The 25,958-nt window shown below is 42.3% G+C and overlaps 2 protein-coding genes across 2 annotated transcripts; both read left to right on the top strand.

The window, feature by feature from the left end:
• Window positions 1–2,573: 2,573 nt before the first annotated feature.
• On the top strand, window positions 2,574–13,493 carry gab3 (GRB2 associated binding protein 3). The gene is made up of 10 exons (XM_080509543.1): window positions 2,574–2,687; window positions 6,172–6,472; window positions 9,480–9,636; window positions 9,744–10,189; window positions 10,337–10,386; window positions 11,287–11,533; window positions 11,714–11,804; window positions 12,171–12,255; window positions 12,876–12,995; window positions 13,192–13,493. The coding sequence occupies exons 1-10, from the start codon at window positions 2,616–2,618 to the stop codon at window positions 13,309–13,311; spliced, it is 1,689 nt and encodes a 562-aa protein (XP_080365669.1). The 5' UTR covers window positions 2,574–2,615; the 3' UTR covers window positions 13,312–13,493.
• Window positions 13,494–14,887: 1,394 nt separating this feature from the next.
• LOC308139063 (APC membrane recruitment protein 1-like) lies at window positions 14,888–19,533 on the top strand. The gene is made up of 2 exons (XM_080508389.1): window positions 14,888–15,194; window positions 16,282–19,533. Exon 2 carries the CDS (start codon window positions 16,392–16,394, stop codon window positions 19,443–19,445), a length of 3,054 nt encoding a protein of 1,017 aa, XP_080364515.1. The 5' UTR covers window positions 14,888–15,194; window positions 16,282–16,391; the 3' UTR covers window positions 19,446–19,533.
• Window positions 19,534–25,958: the final 6,425 nt, after the last annotated feature.

Raw genomic sequence — 25,958 nt, 5'->3', positions numbered from 1 at the left:
GCTCAGTTAGCTTTGGAACAGCTTCATGAAGGTCGGAACAGTTTAAGTAAGTTGCTGCAGCCAGACTATATCCCGTCATGTTTTAACGACTTAGTAGAGTACTACCGGGTGAAACGAGCAACGTGTGTTTGGACCGCGGCCAGCAGTTACTGTTACCAGCCTCTTACCTGGTCTTCTCACATTGTACCGGCACACTGTGGAGGAGTTTCTAGCAAGAGGCGCAAGCTTCTTCCACACTGTCCTACATTTCAGCATTGTGGCTCAGCTCCGCGTCCAACGGCTCCCAGGTTTACAGGCCGACCCGTCGGGCAGAAACACCAGCGAGTTACCGTGAACGAAGAGCTACAACCGGCGGGCAGCGACAACCAGCAGCACAGCGGTACACGCCAAGGCCAGAGACAGGTCACACGTTGCAGGGGGATTGTGGGTAAACTGCCCGAGACTCTTTCAACGGCGAAGAGTGACCGAGGAAAGCAAGATGGCGTCTCGCTTTGGTCCAGTTACGGCAGCAAAAGAGACACACTTTTTTTTATTTTAAGTTTCATTTATTGAATAAAACAGCTGCACATAACGTATTCATAATGTAGTAGTAAGGTTTTCACCACCGGCCCTGCTGTGATTTAAAGCGTTAATCCCAGTGGTATCTGTTAATGCATCTTTTCTTGTGGCTCTTTGGCAGCTGTCGCTCTTGTTCTTGATATCTCTTTGTGAATTACACAAGTCAGGGCGCGCTGCTGCCCCCACTGGTTCTTTTATATGACATGTTTAAAAAAAAAATAAAAAAGGTTTTCCGGGATGTTTAATGAGGGAATATCAGAAGGCAACAGCGCACGTGGACAACAGCGAGGTATCGTTCATATTGTGGGGGTCACATGCATACAAAAAACAAATACAAATACAACAAAATGGCTTCAAATGGAAATCTATTTACGTAAATAGATTATATTTTACATTAAGTCATCATGTCATTAATATATCACACAATAGAAGTGTGCAGATGTTGACTTTTGTTGGCGTTATGAACTGCTGATTATTGACATTATTTCTAGAAATGTTTTCAAGATTTTTACTGAGTCATGATATGTTATTATGAAATCTTTTCCAGTGGAGAGCTACAAATAATAAAGTTATGTCGTCCCCTAGTGGTTTTCTTTTAAAACAACAGTGACTGCAATCAACAGCAAAGTCCTGATGTTGTAAGTACACAGTAAACATGTCCACAAAGCTGTCTTTAAAAACCTTGCATCGTGGAGCTAATGGATAGTCACATAGTTTGAGTTACTAAGTCAGACCCCTGTCTGGTGTTGCTGTTTCACTGAGCCGCCTTTTAAGAGTCTGTTTGGTTATTAAATCCACATTAAATGAGAGCCTCGGCTTTCTATACAAAATCTGAAGTCGCAGTTACACCTCATCTTCAGAGGCCTGATTGTATGCAGACGTTTCTTGTGACTAACCAGTTACACAGTAGCTTACTTGTGAAAAATGGAATGCATAAAACTATTTGCAGCATCAGATGGCAGAGAGACTCCACAGAGCTTAAAGATATATGACAGCTGCAACCTTTCCTTCCATGCTGCCAAGTATACACACAGCTTTTTATATAGATATCAGATAGTACACCTTTACACCTTTAACATCTGTATACAGATACGTGGATTTGAGAAGCATTGGGAGTGGAGAAGTAGAGACATGTGCAGTGACGGCTTCCTCCTTGTTAAAGTGACTTGGGATTGCTGTGCAGGTTGTTAATATTCAGTGTTTGCATGTTTGAGCAGTTCAGCAGTCTGGCTGCATCATTTGTGCTTTTTATTCTCAGCGCTTGGGAGTCAGATGAGATAAATGAATAACAACATAAAAGAAAACCGATTAAAAAACAAAACAATTGTGCAGCATGCCCAGTGTAAACCCGTATTTCCTTGGGTTGGGGGGGGGGGGGGGGGGGGGTGGTGGGCAATCAGAGATCAGAATTTAAATTTGCACATGTCAAGAACATAATAGACCTTGAAAACTGTCTATTGCTTTTATTTCTATTGAGGTCTCCTGCTTTTGTATGTGGGTGAGAGTGGGGGTGTGCACAAGTGTTTTGATGACTCACAGACTGAAGAGGGGGTCTGCAGCCCCTCTTCAAGGCAATCTGGTCGACTCCGGGTAGAAAAAATAAATAAATAAATAAAAAAGGTTGGGAACTCCTTTGCATGTGTAGTATTTCTCTCTTGGTTTACTCCCCCACACACCAACAGCTCCATCCAGTCAACACATAATTCTCTCTCTCTCTCTCTCTCTCTCTCTCTCTCTCTCTCTCTCTCTCTCTCTCTCTCTCTCTCTCTCTCTCTCTCTCTCTCTCTCTCTCTCTCTCTCTCTCTCTCTCTCTCTCTCTCTCTCTCTCTCTCTCTCTCTCTCTCACTCCCTCTCCCTCTCTGTCAGTGTGATCAATTTCTTGACTTCCTCCTTTTGGAGTGGCTGAGCTGAATACCAGAACACAGGATATGCCTCACAGTGCTCTCAGTTTCACAGCAGCAGCAGCAGAAGAGGCGGAGGTAGTAGTAGTGGTGGAGGAGGCGGCGGCAGCAGCAGCAGCAGCAGCAGCTGTGAGGACGACACACTCTGCAGTCAAGATGAGTGCCGGGGATGAGGTCTGCACCGGCTGGCTCATTAAATCCCCACCGGAGAAAAAACTGAAGAGATTTGTGAGTAGGAGTACACATCGGACACTTGTCTGTGTCCTCTGCCAGGAGGAGGAGGAGGAGGAGGAGGAGGATGGAGGAGTGCCGGGTTGTGCTGCTGAGCTCTGTGCTTATGTGTGTGTGAGTGTGTTCTGGTTCTGGTTCTGGTGTGCAGTGAGGATGTCAGATCAGCATGCTGATTTGTGTGTGCGCTTACAGTTGCGTGCCACATTTTCACATCTGGCGAGTCACTGTGTTTGACGCCTCGCCTCTGCGTGGCTGGCTGATGAAGTCGCCTGTCAGTGTGTCTTTAAGCGCAGGTTCACTTGAGACAGACGTGTGTACGACTTCGTGCAGCGACTGCTTACGCGAAGCGGCATCAAGCCGTCACTATTTCTGCAGTCGCTGGGGGGTCATGTGATGATGTTATTCTGGCCCCTCGCCGTGCTCTTGTTTGCGTGTTGTGAAACATGGGAAGTTGTGTCAGCAGCCCTCAGACGCTTCAGCGACAAGCAGAAATAGTCCAGCTCTGTGATGGCTGTTTGCACTTCCTCAGTACAAATGAAGGAGGGCTCATTTGTCAACAGCAGTGTGAGGAAAGGGCAGTGTGTGTTTCTGTGTGTTGTTGTTGTTGGGGGGGGGGGGGGGGGTGGGGGTGGGGGGGGGGGGGGGTCGAGGTGTGGGGGCTCAGAGCGGGAAATAGAAACTTCTGCATGCATGCAAATCCTGTTAATGGGTGCTTTTTTTTTTTTTTTTTATAAAGACTGGTGGAGCATCATTTACCACAATCAAAACATCTGCTGCGTGTTGGTACGACAAAGTAATGATGTTCTTTTTTTGCTGCTTTAGTGGTTGTGAAACCACTCCTGTCAACGTTTAATTTTCACTTTCTGCCACATTAAATGTGGACGCAACGGTTGCCGTGCAGTGTCCACTGCAGCGAGCAACGAGGGAGACCTCCACTCAGCAGAGAATACTATTCTGTTTATTGAAGTGCACGCGACGACAACTATTATTTGTTTAATAATTGACATGATGCGGGGAAGAGAACCTCAGGTCCTGTTATGTTTCTGTTGGTTATGCTTCATATTGCTGACATCTATAGGTAAAGGAAAAGACACATGTTGAACACAGATATTGTATTGTTTTCTATAATATTATTACCCAGCGTCTTTTGTACATTGCTTGGTTTAACTTGGGTGAAAGCCAGCGCACATCCTGGACAGGTTAGCAGCTCATTGAAGGGCCATATTATTCTAAATACTTTTTATTCTTTGTGATTATTAAAGCTATTATTTGTGGTACACCTTTTGTAAAAAAAATAAATAAAAAAAGACAATTATTAACAAAGACTGTCAAACGAAGCCAACAAACTATTTGTTAAATATATATATATATATATATATATATATATATATATATATATATATATATATATATATTATTGCATATTATATTGCAATCTGAATTAATTAAATATATAATGACATTTCCAAAAGAATACAATAACTTTGGAGAATATAAAAGAATATAATATGTAATCAAGTATTAACCATACAATTACTTTTTTAATGTTTGTTTTAATTTCACATATATATAGAAAAAGTTGAAAACAACAATGAGAACCCATGGGTTTAGAAATGAGTAAATATAGAGTAAAATAAACAATGTAAAACGACATGACGCCTTATCTAAAAGTATTCCTGTGCTTAGTTTTAACACGTGCATAAATCACCTCCTTGTATCTTTACAGCAGATTTTGTGACCTGCCACTGTCTATAAGTCCATAAGAATAATAGTAGTCGAATAAATAACACCACAAATCTGGATTTTCCTTGTTTTCTTTGGTGGGAGTATAAAATGGTGTAAGAACAAACTTCGGCTTGATATTCATTGGATCATACAAGCATATAAATAACACCATTAAAAATAGCTGAATTCCTTTTAACCACTTCAGCTTTCTCGGCCCTGGCTCACTGGGACACGATAGTGCTGTAAATATAAACCACGCAATTTGATTTGAGATCCATTTTGACCAATCCCCATCCGGGCCCATTAATAATACAGGTTAGAAATGGCTGCATTCCATATAGCTGCTTGGCTTTTCCAGGTCCTGATTTATGGGCCAGTGAAATGTTGTGAGTGTAAAACCCAGCTGGTGGTTTGTACTGTGATTTTAAAAAAAAAGAAAAGAAAAATTTTTACTGGCTTTTGGTTTGTTTTCTCCGGATTTTGTTTTAGTTGTCGCCACCGCTGACCACCTATCATGTGACCTGAGTTTCATACCAGGTCACATGATGGCAGATAAGGAAACTACATTTCATGCCAAAGACTTTGAGATGTAGTTTAAAGCTCGAGAGAAACATAATTTTCTCTTAATCTGGTGAAACTCTGCTCTGTATTTATTTAAAATGAAGGGTTCCCCCCCCCCCCCCCCCCATAAAACTAATATAACACAAACTGTTCTACATCTCATCTGCTTCCGTATCTTAAATATATAAGAAGATGTACATACATATTTTTTCATATTCAGAGCATCTATAGGATCAACTTGCCATCTGGCTAGTTAGGGTTTCCTCTTAAACTCTTAAACAGTGTTATTGGCTGTGAGTGTGGCGTGTTTTTCACGGTTTCCTGGTATGAACACACAAATCATCTCCTGACATCACCCACATGCACAGGAAAATAAACCCCCAAAAAACCCAGTCCTCACACACGAGAACCTCAATAGACGCTGCACCCCACCAACACACGCCGAGCCACAAAACCAAGTGTGAAACGATAACATCACACCCACCTCTATTCTCCACATTCCTCTCTCTCTTTTTATCAGGTTTATTTTTATTCACCGTGTCGACACCCTCACAAACAAGATGACGTTTCTATTCAGGTGTGACCTCTACTGAGTCGACGTCGGAGCTATAAATGCCAGTCTGTAGGGTTTCAACGGTGAAGTTTTCAGTAAAGAGATAATACCTCTTTCTTTGTGTTCGGCTCTTTTCAGTTAAATACAGTGAACTTCCTCTTCTCTGCACTTCTGGGAAATTGGAGTCGAGGTTCCGCTTACTGACCATAACAATGTCAACAAAAAAAAAAAAAACACCAACTGCGTATAAAGTTGCAAAGTTAGCTGTTGCGAGCAGGAGATGTGAGGAGACTCATGACTCGATGGTCATCATGACTAATAAGAGGGAGGTTGGGGGGGGGGGGGGGGGAGGTGATGCATGCTCGATTATAAAACACTGTCATTAAATATGATGTTAAAGTAATGCAACTGTAGTAGGGCTGCATGGTGCGGGGGATTGAATCTGAGTCGTGTGTAGGTGGGTCTGTACTTTAAATATGAATACAATCTGATCTTGAGTGCAGGTGAGCACTCCCATGTTTTGGGGAAATTCCCCATGCAGAGTTTGCATGTTCCCACTTGAGATGAATTTATGTCCCCGTTCGTGTCTGAAGGACAGTGTGTGAGCTGCAATGCCCTAAACGTCGCTCTTCTCTCCGGCAGGCGTGGCGGAAACGCTGGTTTGTGCTCCGAAGGGGCCGCATGTGCGGCAACCCCGACGTGCTGGAATACTACCAAAGCAAGAACTCCAAAAAACCAATCCGCACCATCGACTTGAAGGAGTGCGAGGTGGAAATGTTGAACGGGCAACTCCGGATCAAGCGCGACTTCCACGGGAAACACCTCTTCGTGGTGAAGACCTCGTCGCGCGTATTTTACCTGGTGGCCAAAACAGAGGAGGAGATGAACAGCTGGATCAGCAGCATCAGTCAGATCTGCCAGTTCGGGAACCTAGAAGATACCGGTAATTACACACACACATACACACATCTGGGAAAGTTGCATCACAACAAGTGTACATTTGTTCACTCAACCGGTCCAAAAGAAAGTGTCGCTGTTTGTCCCAAACACAGGATGTGGTGAAAACAAACTCGATGAGGTCAGAACAAACTGCTGTTTAAAGTGTTTTCTGGGTAGCAGCTTTAACAGAAATGTATAAAAGAAGTGATGTCAAGAAAGAGAAGAACGCCAGGTTAAATTGCCGTTTTCACAGGAAGGAGTTGCAAGATGTTTCAGCCGTATGTAAAATGAAGTAAAAAAAAAAAAAAAAAAGAGGAATCTGAAAGTCAAAGTTAGGGCTCAGAACAATAATACAAAGTGGAAGCACAGAATGTAGAGATACAGGTCACCTAAACACCTGCTGAGCGTTCAGCTGCTTTTCAAATGAGAAGAGTTCTCGCTTTATGTGCTCCGGCCTCCGAGGCTGAAACTGATTTCAGTTATCAGACCCAGCAGAAGACGAGCGTCAGCACTGAAAATGCACTGCAAAAGGGTTTTCGTTCACAAACGGCTGAGGAAGAGTGAGCCTAAAAACTCTTGGAGCGAACAACTCTCATTTCAGAGAGTTCAACCGCCAGCTGTTGAAAAACCTTCGAAGAAAAATCTCAAAATATACGTCGACTTAACATTTTCCTCATTGCCGCCACACGAGATAGCCACTGCAAGTATCTGCAGATCATGTATGTGGTCGAGCGCGACGATATCTCCAGCTTGTTATTGTATTAACTGGAAATGTGACAAAACTCAACTGAAGTGGAGGGAAATAAGTGACGTACAAAGAATTGCAGTCATATTGAAAACACACGCATTTGCGGACGGCGGCAACTAAACCGTGAAACACCCGTGATCTCGAAACTATTAGATATGTCTTTGTCTTAGAAAGAAAATGAATGTGTCAAGGAAGAAGTGGATTACAGATTTCACCAGTCTATCTTGAGTAGTTTTCAAAGTGTTTTTTGTTTTTTTTTAGTTGCTGTTGTTTTTTTTTTTACCTTGTTGCAGTGAATAATGAAGAAACCTAGTTGGCTGCGTGCAACAGGTTGAAAAAGACGCAGGGCTGTGGTCGTCTCATCTCAGGCACACAGACAGACACTTCTCTCTCTGAAGCCAGCCACATGCAGCGCCACACAATCAGCCTGCGGTTCAAAGCTATTACACACAAACTTTTGCTCGGTCCTCTTTCCACAGAAGCAAAGGCAAAGTAAGAATGCCAACATTAAACATATACGGATGTTTTGGCTACTTCAAGCAACTGGAATGGAGATAAAGACGGACACATTTTCATTATATGAGGTTGTTTTTTTTGTGGGGGGGGGTTTGGTTTTATTTTTTTTTGGTTTGTTTTTCTTTTTTGGTGGAAGACGAGATGTGACCTTCCAGCGTTCGACTATCAAATGTCAGGCAGTCGGACGTTGTTGCAGTATCAGCAGCAGATCAACAGAGAGACATGGCGATAACTTCACATCCAGATCAGCACAGAAATAACGACATATCTGTGTCATGTGTCTGATGTTGTCTTCCCCTTGAGTTATTTTTTTTGTTGTTGTCAATTCCTGCTCTCTGTGTTGAGTTTCGTATATTCACACTGAATTTTGTGCGACAAACTGAAATGGTTTGACTTGATGACAAAGGTCATTCGTAGCCGGTCGTGGTTCTTGGCTTTTGCTTTAATTTCATTATTGTTTAAATCGGGTGGCATGAAGTCAGACGTCACTCATTTATAGTGGAATTGAGGTAATCAGTCTCATATTTTTTAACAGCACTGAGTTCAATGCAGGATCCTGCTATATTCTTCACAAAATTGAAATCAAATGACAAAGAGAAGAACAAAAAAAATAAAAAACTACAACTGTTTTCATGCACTGCAAAAGTAACAAACTCTCTGAAACTTGCTTGGTATTTTCATAACCGCAATCAGTTACCAGCACGTCACTGCAAAAAGTCGTAGCTTTACACTTAATGTGGTATTTTATTCCCACCCACTGTTCACAGATTCCCTCCGGCGCTCGGCAGATTACTGTTACAGATTACTTGACGCTGCTCCCAATTTTGTTTCACAGTTGCTTTCGCTGAACGTGCAATGGGGGACGTTTTTGTGGAGACTTGACTGTTACGACGGTGTCATCTGCACCAGGGAGATAGAGCAACGGGCTCACGGTTACTGATATGCTGCCCAACGTGTTTTCTGCAAATCTCACACACACTCCGAAACACACACCAGCTGTCGGTAACAACGTGGATTCCTATTTAACACCAATAGACCGACGTTTGTCACTGCTTGTTTTCTCACACTTCAGGGTTTGCTTGTTTGGTTTGTTTCGGGGGGGGGGCTGTGTAGAAACCTCAGGTTTTAAGGTTTAAAAAAAGGAATATAAAGGTTTTTCTCTGTGCCCACATGATGAAAACGTAGATGTCTGTTTGGATTAGAAAATGTTTCGTGAGAACTCACAAAAACGCCAGTATTCTTTAAAAAAAAAATAATAAATTTCCGGCTCCGCTCACAACTCAGCGTGGACGGCCTTGACAAGGACGGCCCTGAGTCGAATGGAATGAGACGAATTTCTGAGCGAGCGCCAAGCTGACAAGAGGAGAGACGGAGAATGTCTAAACAAAAGAGGGAAACATGGCTCGCACGTGTCCTCTTTTCATATCACACCTGATCTGTTTACGATCCATGCAAAGTGAGCGCGGGTCAGGAGGAAGCAACATGCTAACACACATTTGTGATTGTTGCCGGCCGCATGGCTTCAACGTATCGTCACCCCCCCCCCCCCCCCCCCCCCCCCCCCCCAGTGAGGAGCTCGCTGCTGCTGATTCCCAACCTGAATGTGTTTGGGAGTAAAAGTTTTAGAGTCATGAGGATCACAAGACTGACTGTGGCGACCACGGATGGGAGTAGCCAAAACAAAACTCTGTCTTTTTCAGTGTTTTGGAAGCATTTAAAATATATTCTCTCCGCTTGTTCTCAGCAGAGAGCTCAGAGGACGGCTTCCCCCACACTCCCATCTCCCTCCAGCTGTCGCCCGACAGCTCCGACCGAGCGTCCGTAGCAAGTCAACCCGATTCGAGCCACCCACTGGACTACCTCTTCCTCTCACAGTGTGAGACGGGGAGTGTGAGCGCCATCAGGTGTGTACGGTCCCAAAACCCACAGACAGACATTGGAAGTAACCGCGGCGGCCCCCCGTTTAACACGTTGCGATGTTTTCATTCCCCCCCCCCCCCCTTCTCTGTAGACACGACAGCTTTTCGAACTCGGAGATCTCTCTGGAGCAGAGGTCATCAGACGACGCAGCCAAGGACATCTGCGTTGATCCCTCCTCGTCCTCCGTCTCCCACGCCAGCGTCAGTCCCTCACAGTTCTCCCATGGGAGGTTGGCGCACCCTCCCTTCAGCGCGCCGTGCATCTCCATGACCTTGCCGTCATCCTCCTCCTCGCCCCTCGGTCACTGCGCCACAAGTGTCTTCCAGTTCGATCAGCTGTATTCCTCCACGTCGTTCGAGGTGACGGGCGACGGACAGACTCCTCCCCCACTGCCACCCAAGCCGAATCACCTGTCGGAGCCGCTGAGCGACGAAGGGGCTCACAGATTCGTGGCGATGTCCGCGAGACATTTGGCCGGCAACGGCGCACCATTTCCACGGAGGACTTCTCTGTCGAGCCTGGATCATCGCAGGATAGGTAAAATCCTCAGTGTCAAAGCATTGTCCCGGCACGCACAGAGCAGGGGCTGACAAAGCTTCAACCACAAGATGAATACACCTCCACATATAAGGCTGCGTACAACAAAACTAATATTATTCTTTCATGATCTCATCTTTTTTTTAGGGGATGCCAGTAACAGATTGGAAAGGAACAGGAGGCAAAGTGTTAATCTGGTAAGACAACAACAAAAAATAAAAAATAAATAACACGACAAAAGCATTTTTACTGATTAGTTATTTTGCCGTGTAAAAAGTTTAACGAGAAGCTGTTAAGAAGTGCCTCGATGAATGGCAGACATTTATTTGAAAGATATAACTGTGGCGCCCTCAAGTGGTGGCATATTTTACTTTGAAAGGCTCTTTGTCATATAGGGCTGCAAACGATCCCTACTCCTAATGTAGATAATGCAGGAAAATAAATACTACTAAGAACAATAATAACGATCACAATAATAATAATAATAATAATAATGATAATATTCAAATGCGTTACACTTTAGAAGTATAAAAGCACACACACAGATGCATTAAAAGCGCTTTCAAGTATAAGAGGGGTTTGTTTTGGGGCTTTTTTTTGTGGATTTAAAGAAGTCAAGTATTTAAATGGTCTTGTTGCATTGGGAAGAGAGTCCCAGACTGCAGTGATGGAGAAAGCTCTATTCCACCAGGGTTTGAAGTTCATGGAATTGAGAGGGAAACATCCTGCAGGAGTCGTCAGTCCATCACAGAGCTAACACATAGCTTTACAGCGCTAATTCACCCAGAACATATTTGTTTTTATTATGGAAGGGTAATAGTGTGCTTGAACAAAATGAACACGCAAAGATTTTATGCAAAGTCCACACAGAAGGCCCAAAATGGCCAGAATCGAACTGGGGACCTTCTCTTCGAGGCGAGAATGCTCACCACCCATCACTGTACGGAACCTGAACAAAAACCTGAGATCAAAATAATACGCGAGATGCCACACAAGCAAGCAACAAGTCTTAACACAGCGGCAGCGTTAACTCACGTTCGAACTGCTCGACAAAGAGACACACTTGTCTGATCTCATTATCCTTTGTCGTTTGGCAGCCCTGTTTAAATACCACGCAAGTTAAAAGCTACCAAGATGACTCATACATCCCCATGGCTTCCCCTTCGCCCGCTGTTACAACTGCTGAATGTGACGGTTACATCCCCATGAACCCCGGGAAATTCAGCTTCCTCAGTGCGACGTCCTCCGTGGAGTCCCCCTCACCTCTCGGCTCGCTGATGTGTCCATCTGGAGAAGTCGAACCGCCGCCGATTCACCGGCACCTCAAGCCATGCTTGAGGAGAGGTGAGAGTCACACCGCAGGGATTATAGGCCCACAATCAAGGTTTGATGTCGTTTTGGAGCTGACTTCAGATTTCCTCTTTTTCTTCTTCTGTTTCTTTAAATGTGATCGCTGATATGGCCTCTCTGCCCAAAAAGTACTAAGTACAAGCTTGGTGAATTTGTCCTTTTTCTGCTTCACAGCTCGACCTCCACCTCTTGACCTCCGGGGCCTTTCCACCATCACAGAGTGTCCCATCCATCTTCCTTTGAGCAGAGCATTGACCGAATCATGGTGAGAAGAAGCAAAATCTCCTTAACTAGTCCATTTTTTTCACCTCAGATTTTTTTTTTTCCCCCAATGGTCAGTATTTGTATTTACATACAATGACTGTTGCCTGCGTGGGGGACTGATACATGACTGCCCTTTTCTGGGAAATCATATATACAGAAATGAAGGAAGGAAATTTGAATGCAGGAAGGCGACCTGTGGTAAAAAAATAGGCAAAGATACAGTGAGATTCACCAGGAAAGACTTACAATACAGATATAATCACTACATATTGGAATTTTTTATATTTACAGAAAGTCAAATAAGATATATGGTGATCTGACTGCAACTTCCTTTTCTTTTCTTTTTTTCTTTTGTGTGTACTGGCAGCTTTTCAGTGAACCGTTCACCTCTGGAGAGAAAACTTGAGAATGGGGACAGTACAAGAGATGACGCTACAAACTGCTCTGCAATGGTAATACTTCACTGCAGAAATACAATTTTCAAACAATACACACACTGTTCATTCAGACCTACAGCACATAGATCAGGAGGCCTTAAGGATATTTAGCAAAACGAAGGGATACAAGATAGAAACTTCCTCAATAATTACAGTTTCATATTGTGCTCTATGTGTTGTCCACTATTTATACAACTACTCACAAGGTCCCTGCGGGATACCTCTGTCTTCTACCTTTAGTTGTAATAGTGGGATGAATGGGATCATTTGTGGGAAGAATGTAGTGCTGAAATTTCTCAAAAAAATTAACAAGTAATGGAACCTTTATGACAGTGTAATATGTTGTATCCTCAGAAATTGTGCAGATCTTCTTTATTTCCCCTGACAGACTTTTGCAAAAATCCATTAGCCATATATTGTGTTTGAAGATACAGATTCCTGTTTGTACTAAAAGACTGTGCAAAGAAGCAGATGCCAAATCTTCTGTGCTCAATAGAAATCGAATGTGATACCACTGAATTGGACTTTCAGCTCACGCGTACAGGTTTTACGGTTGTGTCTTTAGAATTGTAATTATTTCAAGCCCGGTTCAAATGCAAACAGTAGCCATTTAACCAATCATTTTTCATTTGCAGGAATCAAGGCAACAGCTTGGTCTCACCTTAGATGGAGTTGTGCAGCCGTGGATGAAGAGCTCAAACCTTGACTATTTGTCCCTAGATTTCAATTCTGCTTCTCCTTCACCTGTGCAGAAGGTATAGTATAAAAACATGATTATCATCCTGTTATACACTTTTCCCAATGAGAAATATACAATGTAAAAACTGACTCCTGTCACAATGCATCAAAGGACATCACGAGTTAAAGTCCAGCATGGCTGTGTGCAGACTCCCATGATTTCGGAGACTTTTATTCATAAAACATCCCTGATTATTCTCTCTTTACGTCCAGCAGAAGCCTTTTCTGTCCGATGAGCACAAAGTGGATTATGTTAAGGTGGATGAGAAGAAGACTCAGGCACTTCAAAACACCAGGATGGAGTGGACAGATGTCCGGCAGTCAAAAACATAAATGCAAAGCACATGATTTTTAAAAGATAATATCAGGAGTACCTGGTTGTGAGAAGACCAACAATAAAAAAACAAAACAGCACAGAGGACCCATATGAAGAGGACCAAAAGAAGCACTTTGAGAAGCAGGACTGAAATAAACTTGCAAGAATATTGAGGTAATTTTATGCTTGTTGCATTGAGAAAAACACAAAATTGCACTGGTAATACTAAGTTAAATCTCTGCGGAGCTCAACTGTAAATACTGCCTTGATCATACACTGTTCACTGTGGTTTTTCTGTAGCATTTTTTTCCTGAATTTTGAAAAAGCCATCGCATTGTTCCATTGTATAAAAGATGCTGTAAATGTGTGTACCATACAAATAAAGGTTCTAATAAAAAATGTTTTTAATTAATACTCCCTCATTGTTGATTGTGTTTCATAAATAAGCCGGATAGCATACTTTAGATCAGATATGAGTGTCCTGCTCTCATTCTTACAGATTGGTTCCATTGGTCTAGGGGAGCAAAGTAATTTGAACCTCATTAAAACCAATATCAAGCATTAAATTATAATGTTTGGCATATCGTTAATACTTTTTAAAGAAAAACCTAACCTCAAGTTCAACACTTACTGTATGTAGCATGTTAACATCGCTTTAGTTGCCTCAAAGCCCTTTAGGATTTTGGTCATATTCACCCATTTATACACATTCACTCACAATAGCAAAGTTCTCAACATGCAAGCTCATCAATCTCCACTGCGAGTGAATTGGGGTTCAGTGTCTTTCCCAGGGACACTTTCACAAATTGACAGAGTAAGATAGGGGATCAGACATTCAATCAAAATTCTGAATTCAAGCAGACTTGCCATAGTCTATGTTAAGTTTGTTTTTGTGAAATCAGTAGTAATGATTCCAACCTCAGGTGCATAGCATCTTGTTGATTGATCCCAGAAAAAAAAATGGTATACCTTTTATCATGTGTCATTTGACAGAGCATTAAACTTGACATTTCTTTCAAAGGTCGTCATGGTGTAATAAGCTTACATCGCTTACATCGTTGTCTATATAATAGATCACTGCCTAAATAGCTTTGTATGTCGACTAATCTATGAAAAAAAATTGTTAATTTTTTTTTAAATTAATAAATTAATAATAAAAAATAAAAATAAATAAAATAATAAAATAATAAAAATAATAAAATAAAAATAAATAAATATATATATATATTTATATATATATTTATATATATAAAAAACTAAAAAATTCAAAACATTTTTTCCCTGTGTGTGTGTGTGTATATATATATATATATATATATATATATATATATACACACACACACACAGGGAAAAAATTTTCCCTGTGTGTGTGTGTGTATATATATATATATATATATATATATACACACACACACACAGGGAAAAAATGTTTTGAATTTTTTAGTTTTTTAATTGCGACGCTGCGTGTCTCACGTGTGACGTCACTAACATGCGCCCAGGAACCAGAAAAGGAAAATTACCTGAGAAGTGGAGACACAGAGGAAGTCATCATCCAGCCTTTAAATGTCTCTTTTCTGTGCGGATGGCCATGTGGGGTTGAACCGGACTCGGTAACCTCCCGGGTCGGCTGCTCTGCGTGCTGCTGTGATGCATTTTCGCTGCGGTTTGCTTTAAAACGAGTTGCGCCGCTCGCCGCCTGTCAGAGTCTCTTTGCGCTCGGACCCTCGTCATCGTCAGCCAGCTAACGGGGGGCAGATGAAACCGTGTGTGAGTAAACCTGCTCCGGGGCCCGGATCCAGCACAAGCCAGCTGCTGCCAGCCCGGTGTTAAAGCCGAGCTGGGGTCACCAGGAGCCATGCATTGAGCGCAAACGTCGAGATCACCAGCGGCTCTATTGTCGGTAGGTTTGTTTACTTCGTGGATCTGTTTGCTCTGTCGTGCTGCTCTGCTCAAGTTTCCTTTTTGCATTAGGAAGTATTTTCGCTTTTATTATATATACGTTTTGCTGTGGCTCTGAAACATTTCACTGAACCGTTCACTGACGCAAAGCGACCACACAGCTGCAACATTGTCTAATGTTAATCCTAGTGAATAATCCTCTCTTTTTATCCATCAAGGGAAACAAGTGTACGAGTTTAAAGCTTTATTTCAATAACAACCAGTCTATCATATGTATAAATAACTGCATGAAATATGAAGAGCACTATAGTAGTGCAATAACAGTATAATAGTGAACTTGAAATAATGCACACCCGCCCCTTTTTTCCCCCCATGGTTGTGTATTTTATTTGTGGTGTGAGTTTTTGCTTTTTTATACCACAAATATTAATGCAGCATCAAAAGTGCACAACAGCAGCTTCTTGTTCGATGGAAGCATCCATGATGGAGTGGGAAATTTAAAATTTGCCATATAAGAAGCCACAAAATACTAGATAAAATACACAACCCTGATCAAAAAATGCCACATGGGAAAAAAGATTTCTGGATCTTCAAATGACAAACATCAAATTTAAATTTAAATTCCAAATATTACAAGTGACATGCTTCATTTTAGATTATTTTGTTCAGCTTTATCAAATATCATTGTTGGACAGATTATTACTCAGACATGTCAACAAATCTAAAAGATTAAGTTTGAATCTGCAATATGCATAAAAACAAACTGTTCACACTAATTTATGCATGAAATTCAAAGCATTTAGATCGATCTTCTATCCAACGTAGAGATACAAATGCGAGGATCAATCCAAGTTTACGTCTGTTAAAAACAGGACCTCTCAGGAATTGAACTTGCACACGCACACACAAATTTGACTCGATTCCAATTAACCTCAAATGCTCAGAACAGCACTAAACTAAACACAGCTATATAAAGATGATTGTGAATCATTGGTTTTGACACTAAAAACACTCACAGTTTAAGACATTGTGTTTTTACCAGTGTATTACAAAAATGGTTAATTTTGGCTTCTACTTTCCCAACACAGGGCTCTTATCAGATGGAGGAGACGTTTACTGCAGTCCACCCTACGAGCTGATTTCAAACTTCAGCTGTTATGCCGTCTGTCTGACTCAGGCACTTCTAAATGTGGTAGCAATGGCTTTTCGCAAGGTAGATGAGCTACCAAGTGAGCACAACGATTCTCCTTCAGTCACCAAATGCCGGTGTGGCCCGGATGACATCGTGGAGGAGCTCCATCCGGACACGATGAACGCAGCGGTGAAATCTCAAAAGCCTGGAAAGTTCAGGAGGACTGCTCTGACATTTTTTGGTGTTCGTAAAAGCATCTGCATTTTACCAAGTTTCTTCAGTGGGAGGAGTAAGAATCAGAGCAAGTGGTCGGCCAAGAGGGGAATCCTCAAAAGCCGAACACACGACGGGCTGAGCAAGGTTAGTCACGATGACAATCTGAGAGGCGGCTATTCTCTAGCTGGAGACTTTGAGTACCGTAACCAGAAGGATGCTGCTGGAGAGCTCCACAGTGGCTGTCACAATGAATGTAGTCACTCCTCCGCGGACCAGAAATCACTGACTCTGGGTCGGCAGAGACGAGGTTTCATGAGTCTTTTTCAGAGTTTTAAGCATCACAGAAACCATAGAAATGCTGGATTGGATAAACCGGAAATGATTGCGATGTCCTCCCCTCCCTGCAAGAAAGAGGTGCCTGTTGTCCAGGACAACGCCAAGCAGTATGTCACAGAGTGCCTGGGATCTGAACCGGATGTGCCTGATTTTGCAGATGTTATATGTGATATTTCCATTGGCCCTGAATGTAGTGATGCCGATGCTATGGGATTAGAAAGGCGTGCGGAGAAAGAAAGTCCAAAGTCTGTGCATGACGATCAAGAAGTTGGCCCTCAACTGGAGGAGATTAATTTGATGGCTGTGGCTTCCCCTGAGTTCAAGGAGAATTTTAGAGGACACAGTGAGCCTTGTCTGAACCTTCAGGCGATGTCTGAGCCCGTGTTGAAGTCCGGAACGCCTGCTGGCTCTTCGGATCAGCTCAACCTGATTTTCGGAGACGTCGCATCATTAAAGAGCTTTGATTCCCTCACTGGTTGTGGCGATATCATCGCAGATCAGGAAGACGACAGCATCACGGAGAGCACGGTGTCGGGAGAAAGGAGCAGGAATGGAGGAAAGCGGGCCTCTTGTTATCTGACTTATCAGGGCGGTGGTGAAGAGATGGCGTCGCCTGAAGACTTGGATGAAACGTGTATTCAGGACTTTTGGGAAACGAATGCATCGGAAGAAATGTGCTGCACTTGCAACCAGGACCACACCGAAACGACGGCCGAGCTGACCAGTTCTCACAACATGGACTTGCTGAACAGCAGCAGTGCACAGCAGGCCAGTGCTATGGACACATCCTCCATTGCGGACGTCTTAACTCCTCAAAGTGAGCATCAGGAGTCGGTTCCAAATAGTGACGAGGGCTACTACGATTCGACGACCCCCGGGCCAGAGGAGGGACAGGAAAAAAACGAGCGACTGGATGCGACCAGAATACCCAGAGACAGCTACAGCGGTGACGCCCTTTATGAACTTTTTGCACCTGACGAGAGTCTCATCAGCCCTCACTATGAAAACAAGGTCAAACTCCCTCCTTCAAACCAGAGTAACTATTTAAGTGAGGAGGTCGATGTGACAGATTCTGCCTTTGTTCCGGAAATGAACAGGTTACAAATAAGTGCCGACTTGTATGAAGTTCACGAGTTCCTAGAAATGCCAAACACGTGCAGTAACTCCCCAGAGCAAGCGCAGAACACGGTGGCTCAGCAGGGAATCGGTATGAATAAAAACCCCAATTTTAATTCCAAACATCAAGCATCAGGCAACATGAAAGATATGAAAGTGGAGATATTTGAGGAAAAAGGAAATAAGCTTGGTCATGCTGAAAAAAGGACAAACTCCCTGAATGCCGACTGTGAGAAACGGCACAGCAGCTTATCATTCGGCAGCACATCCGACCCGGACTTCGAAACATTTTGTGAACCCAAAGAGGAGCACCTTGAGGAAAACAAGCCAGTGGCTTTACCGTACAGAAACATTAACGCTCAATCGGAAGATTGTAACAATGACTTGGATGACGGGCACACAGTGTGTTTCTCGCAAGCACTTGTGGACTACACCAAACACACCGAGATGATGAGCAACTTGCACAACGATGACGACGACGACGACGACGACTTGGAGACAAGCTCTGCCATCACGCCGAACATGGAGGCCTTACCTGCTATCGTTACATTTGATGTGGTGGATCTGCATAACGAGGGCGAATACGATGAGCAGCTTCACATGGAACTAGAGGAGGACATCACGTCGCCCTATCAGGAGTTTGAGGAGAGCTACCTTCAAAAGGATGCATTTGCCGAGTGCGACTATCAAATGTTAGATCTGTATGAACAGAATCTGGTCAGTAATACCTGGGCAGTTGCGAGTCTCCCACGGCACCTGGGCCTTACAAGAGTCAGTCAGTCCATGCCCAATCCATTGTCTTTAGACAGGAGAACCAGGTCTCTGGACACAGAAAGCCTTGACTTGATGCCTGACACATACAAAGAGAGCAGAGCAGCTATCGTTTCTTGTCCTCAGAATGAAAAAGACTCTGAGAGAGATTCCTCGCCGTATTATAGAAAGAATGTAGTGGCGTCGACATCAGTGGTCAAAGATGGCAACAGCGTTGCGGCCTTGTCTTGGCAAACAAGGTCAGAGATGGCTTTAGGCCTCCCACTGGCTGATGGAGACGTTACCGGAAAGGTGCAAAGTCTCGCTCAGACGCAAGCAAAACGCCACGTGTTTCCGGGCGGTAATTCTCAACGTCATGGCTCTAACTTGTCGGACCGGGAGAACACAGAGCTGAACAACAGACGGTGTCACTCTCCCTCGCAGTCAGATTCTTCTTCTTCACCTCACAGCACCTTTGTTTATCCCGGAGCGATAGAGAGCATATCAGACGACATCGACGATGACATTTTTTGTAAAGCTGCTACTAATCTGCCGTCTTACAATCACCCTGGCAGACCAGGGTGTAGTCGGGAAGCTCTATCCGATACAGGAAGTCCTCTGAACTCTTGTGTGTTCAAAGAGGAAATCAGACCTGCCAGGGATGTGTCCTGCAACAATCTCCCCGAGGCAACCTTTAATTGAGTCGGTCTCCATCACACAGTAGAGGCAGGTGTGTTCATACAAAGAGAGTCATTGTTGCTTTACTTTCTTTTTTCTTGCACAACTGATTCATTTGAAAGCTTTTTTTGTTTTTTAACTCTGTGTTAAGTGATTTTGAAGTTATGCTAAAACGTAGCGTCAAATACAGCGTTTGGGAGTTTGGATTTCTGCATTTGCACATTTACCATCACCTACTTCACACAAGCTACAACATATTAGTTCTTTTGTAGGTATTTAAGGGAGTGATTGTTACATTATCATTGGAGGTGCTCACATATTCATCTCATAAAGCTAGAGAGTTTGAGTAGAATGTTGATACCAACGTGTAGCCTCAGTAGACGGGTCTCAACGATAATGCCGTGCTTTGTTCGGTTGGTATTCATCTGCCTGCTTTCCATTGTACAGCCACACAGGGCTGACTGAGTTCTGCTTACTTTGCCAATTGCCTCTTTACATGAATTGCAATGCTTTAAATACTGGCTTATGTTTGTGCTTTGCAGCTTATTTTATCTCCAGCGAAGTTCATGTTTCTGTGACATGAGGCTAAAATGTTGCGTTTTTGAAATATTTTGATTTATTTCAAGCCAGATTGGGTTAAAATAAATAAATAAATATACACTAGAGGAGAATTTTTTTACAAGAATATTTCAAACTATCATTAGAAACACATGTAACCTTTTGATTAAGTATTTTTTGAAAAGGTTTTGACTGTTACTATAACTGCTAATTCTCCTCATTCATCCATTCAAAATGTTTATTGACTTCAGCTTCCATGTCATCTATATATGGTCTCCATTAATAATTGATGCAACGCATTTGTCATGTAAGATGTCAAAGAAATGGATAAAATTGGGTGAAATAAAAAAAAAAAAACAACCTTTGTAATACAAAATGGTTACCATGTTTACTTTTGACTTGTTGAGCTTCAACTCTTTTTAAATGATTTTTGTCACATTTGTTTACAACTTGCTCAGTTGTGAACTCGCAGTAAAACAGGAATAATTGTCAACTTGTACATTGAACAACCAACTTGATTTGGGGATTTTTCTTCGGTTTGGTTTTGGGATGAAATGTCAAAGCAGTGGTGTTTTCTCTTCATATCATTTTCTTGTGAATACAATGTGTCTTTAATTCAGTCGTCAGATGATGTAGTTGGTTTTTTTTTAAATAGCCTAATATTGAACAAATGTCAAATGAATTTGTATTTATATTCTTCAGCTGTTTGTACACTGTAATATGTATTCTGAATGGTTTCAACATGTCTTTACTGTTTTTTGAGTTTTATTTTTTTTTTACTTTTGAATTTTAGGAAAAAAAAAACGTAGTTTGAGTTACATCCATGCTACAGAAATCCTCTGAGAAATCTTGCTGTTTTGCCTGAATTAAACACTGCCTTACACACACAAAAAATAAATAAACTTGGCAAGACATCACATTTGTGTGTTTTCATTTCTCAGTTTCACCCCGAAACCCAAACAGATGTTGGATCTGTAGCAGGGGAGGGCAATTAGTTTTACTCGGGGAAGGAACGGTTTCTAATATAAGTACATCCCTTGAAAAAAGCAAATTGTTCAATACAGGAATTTACACCGACGTCCTAAGAATTTAAAGCTTCACATGCATTTGGTGATTAGGAGAATGCGCTTCATCTTTCTGGCTCAGATCTCAGTATGTTTTCTATTCGTGCAAATTTATGAGTTTGCAAGAGTTACTAATACTCTTGTAATAAAATTGTAGTAGTTAGTTGAGATTGCACATTCTCCATATGCGTACATGGATTTTCCTACGTAAATGATGGATTGATGACTTGTGTGTACTCTGCCTTGGCTCTAGAGTACCACGATCTTAAATTAGATGAAGCAGCAAAGAAGTTGTAAAATTCTTATTTTTTTAATAGAGGTTTACAGAAGTTTACAATTAGTTTGACTCCAAAACAGTAGTTAGCTCCCTTGTTTGTTTGCATGTTCTCGCTGTGGATGCATAGGTTTTCGGGTGCAACAAGAACAGGTTTAGTTAGAAATGACTCTAAGAAGTTGAAAACTATTTCAATCATAGTTTGGGCACACGATTGTTGTTTTAAGGCAAGGGGAATGAATGTATATAGCACCATTCATAGATAAGACAATTTGAAATGTTTTACAAAAGGGACAGACATTAAAACAATGCAATAATATGAATAGTGATTAAGAACATGAAATGTATCAACAGAGTGATTAAGAAAGGTATAATATATATGTAAAGAAAAATAGTAAGGTAATGAAATAAGTAAAATGTATTGTTTATGGGAAAGCCTGTGTTTTAAGGCCTTATTTATAAGAAATGCTTGTCAGCAGGAAGTTTATGTTATACATATCTTTAATATTCTACTACTAAATCTAAGAGATATTTAGGCCTCATACTATTCAAAGCTTTATAGAAAATATGTACGACATAGATGCCAGTCCTTTAATTCAAAACAATGTAAATTGTTTGTCCTGAGCAAAGCATACGCAGTTGTAGAAAATCCCTGTAATATTTAGAAATGTAGTATTTAGGAGCCAATATATGAATATTTATCTATCTACAGAAAAGACTTGGGGAAACGTGTTCGAGACAGGCAGACGTGAAGCTTGCGCGTGAGGTTACTTGCTTCCTTCCCGTTATCTGGCAACCCGGAGCAAACTGCGACAGCGCCAATGGCAGCCAAAGAGAAGAGCACCAGGGAGGAGGATGACAGCAACAAGGTGAGAGCAGCACCGCTTCAACTCACTGATGGCAGCCACCTACGTGCCCAGTACGGGGACGATCGTGAGGCGCTACTCCTATCTCGGCTACGTCTGTGACCATTAATAACTTTTATCTCAAGTTAATGTAGTATTCCGGGGGTGAGATGTTAGCGCACGCTCAGCAGCGGAGGCTAACAGCGTTAGCATCCAGAGTTAGCCTCAGAGTTCTCCGAGCCCGAGTACCGTTAACCGGGGAGAGCCCGGGGCGGGCTGACAGGCTCGGTGCTTGATGCTGAGCCCGGAGTGAATATCACCCAGCGGCCCTGTAGGCATTAGAAAGGTAACAAGAGGCGGGTGGTTAGTTAGTGGAGCTGGAATGTTGACTGTTATGCTGGCTGAGTAACGTAAGACTAGCCTGCTAGCCGATGCTAAGCGCAGCTCGGGGCCTAATTCTGCCACAACGTTCATCTTTTATTTAAAAAAAAAAAAAATCACACTTAAAGGAGACGTCGTGCTCAGTGGTTATGTTTATAACGGCAGTGGATAAAGTGCACTGTAAGTACGAGATGTCCTGTGCTGTCATGTTGTTCGGTCTTCCTTCATTTCACCCCTTTAAGTCATGATTCTACATCTAAATACATCCGTTTTCTTATTGTATTGACTTGTCGACTTGTTGGGTGAATGGATGCAACATCACAGGGCAAAGAAAGTGTTTCTATTCAAGGTTAGATCGTTTGCAGTTTTTTTTTTCAGTGTGACAAAACATAATAAAAGCGAAGTGCACATTTTGCCTGATGCCAGTATCGTCCTGGGAAAGGAGTGTTTTTAATCATGGACAACTTTAAAATCCTTCTGCCGTCATGTGTGTTGTCAATCTATCACATACACGATTTGGGGAAACTTTGTGACACATCAAACATCTGGATGGTTTAAGAGTCTGCAGTGACATTGTAATGCGGTTCTAATAGCTCAAAACAGTGAGAAAGTCTCAGCTAATAGAGTAAGATGAAGCTATATTTTCTGTTATAGTTTTGTTTTAACAGTAAACTACATTGTTTGTAGGAGTGGAAAAAGGAAAGGAGCATCTATGAATTATCTGTATGTCTGTGGGATATTCTCAAAAAAGAGTAATGACGTGAAAATGATATCTTTCGTCCTGCATGGATGATACTTAAATTACTTAAAAGTGTGAATGATTGGGGACTGCCAACTTAAAGATGTTAAAATTCTATTTGAAATAAATGTATTAGAGGGGGTATAATAAAATAAAACAAACATCAATATGGTAAAAGCTTAAAGTGTCATTTTAATGGTAAAACGTTCTTTTACACTGTTATAAGGTCATGTCAAACTTCAATGAACAATGTCAGTGTATTTTTGTGTGAGATGAAAGTGAGCAAATCCTCCAAAAAACATTTAAACATATCGAGATGAACATGAGCCAGTGTTGGGTCTTCCTGTTGCTGCATCAGAGGTATCACTGGTGTGATGAGTCAGCTGATGGGAGCAGAGTGCCATCATCTGATCAATGTCAAGGCAGAATTAAGATCATTATGTTTCTTTCTTGTTGTTTGCTTTTTTTTTTCGTGGTGCAATTTCCTGATTTGTTTACAAAAATGTTGACGCTTTTCTTTTGTCTCTGTGGTTCAGAACTCGCGTATTGAGCCACTGTCGTAGAGCATCCTGTGATTCCTCCTCGGCTTTCAAATGATTGAGTTTCCTCAAAGTGGTACTGAAGTACGTCAGAGCAGCCTTTATGCAGAGCGCCGGCACTGTTAATGCTGATTGTGATTTCACACTTTGTGCTCGGGAAGCAAAACAGTGAAATAAAGAGGTAACGAACCTCCCCAAAAATGGTTGTATTGGACAGACCGGAGCAACAGTTAGAAATTGTTACGTTATCTGCTTGGTTCTTTGTGATATTTCTGTTATGATGTGAAAAAATAACTACTGAAGTGATGGATGTGACAATAACTGACCATGTTGCAGTGTATTCCTGCTCCATGCTGGATATTACGTAGGGTCATATGAGAGATTGTTGCACGGGCCTGCTTCACTTGTTGCTATGAAACAGATCTACACGAGCCTGTGCGTGTGCCGAGATGGTCCAGGGGCCTTGCTGAGACGAAGCCTGTGAATCTGGAGGTGGAAGGGAGAGGACTGAAAGAACTGTGCTTCCTTCAAACGTGCGTCGATGCGGTCCTAAAATGTCTTAAATGGCAGTTGGGTTGTGGGAGCCTTTGTACTGTGGCCATCGGTAATCTTGAAAGCAGCACAGCCGTGCCTGGACATCCCTCCACGGTTCAACTGTTAGAAGTACACAAATCAGAGTTGGCGTTCTCTTCCGAGTTTGGATCGCTGACGCTGTGAGCCTACGCAGAACGGTGGCGTTGAAAACGTGTCGTCGAGCCGCCGGGAAACTGAACCTTAAAATACCCATCGACCTGTCTCAACAGTGTTTCCAGCGGCACTGCGTTGTTATGAGTCGATGCTGAAAGTCAACAAACGATCTGATCAACACTTCCAATGTAAATATCCCCTTGCACAGTAAATTCCAGATTGGCTTCTTTCATGCTCAAAGGTCAGTTAATGACGTAAAAACGTATTTACCAAAAGCTAAAGCTGCCACCTGAGGAGTTTCGGTGTGGAGTTGTAGCGCGGCTGTAAGTGTTCTGCATTTACGGGCTGCATGAGGAGAGATGATGAGCTGTGTTTGTGTTAGTCGTGACTGGTAAAAAGGAGTTAGCTGATGACAAGGCTGTGTTGCTAGGCAACGCACATCATGGGCTGTGCCTCTGCGAGCTCGGAAGCAGGCTGTATCCTACCCTCTGCAAGACTGGCTCAAAGTGTAGCGTGTCTGTTCATTAATGCAGCTGATATGAGCATTATTTAGATTGTGTGCGTGTCCACACGGTGGACATTTGGAGCGTTGCGAGAGTGCTGCAGTGTTTCTCCCGCAAGGCTCCCCCCGAAGCCGTCGCACGGCTTCACCATAAAACAGCTTCTTTCCCTATGGATTTCTGTCCAATCCAGATTGTCTGTCAGAGGGCTGGAGGCACAGGGATACACTCTTCAGCCCACACTTTGTCTCAGCTTATGTTAAACTCGTGTACTCACCCCGTGTGCGCGTGTGTGTGTGTCTGGCTCGGATGTTGCTTTTGCGCTCGTTGTGACGAGGGTTGTTCTGCAGCACTTGAGCACATTCTGTGCCGGAAGATTGTTTAATTTTAAAACCAGTAAGAAAGCGAACGTGTTTAAAGCTTTATTGTCTTTTAAACATCTGTATCGGTCCTCACAGTGCTCACATTTTTTGCTCTGATTGCGAACATGTTGTTATATTCACATGCTGACAGATTGTGAGCTCAACCAACAAGTCTCCCAATTGAAAGCAAAACAAACAAATCACTAGGCTTCATTCAGTTTTTGCAATTTTGAGAACCACAAATACAAAAAATGCATCAGATAGTGTGACTGACGGTTTCTATTTTCCTGAATTGTTTTGGTCACTCGCCCCAGAGAGCAGCGTTTTGCAGAAATGGTGAACTTAACGGTTTACCACAAGTGCAGAATTTAGATGTGAGAGAGTTGAAGTCTGATTACAAGTACTTGAACATGGCCGCTATGATTGTTTGAGACTCTTCTGTTGTTACAATTTCACCTGCTTTTTAAAGGCACTAATATTGAAAAATAAGTGAAATTTTCAACAGATTGCTGAAAGGTTAATGCTTGTGTTTTGTGTTATTTTTTTTAAATCTTTTACAGGATCACATAATTAGATTTTAGCCTACTC

The sequence above is a fragment of the Blennius ocellaris genome (assembly GCF_963422515.1).
Source record: "Blennius ocellaris genome assembly, chromosome: 14".
Lineage (NCBI taxonomy): Eukaryota > Metazoa > Chordata > Actinopteri > Blenniiformes > Blenniidae > Blennius > Blennius ocellaris.
The sequence above is the reverse complement of the archived record's forward strand: the minus strand, read 5'-3'. Positions and strand labels throughout refer to the sequence as shown.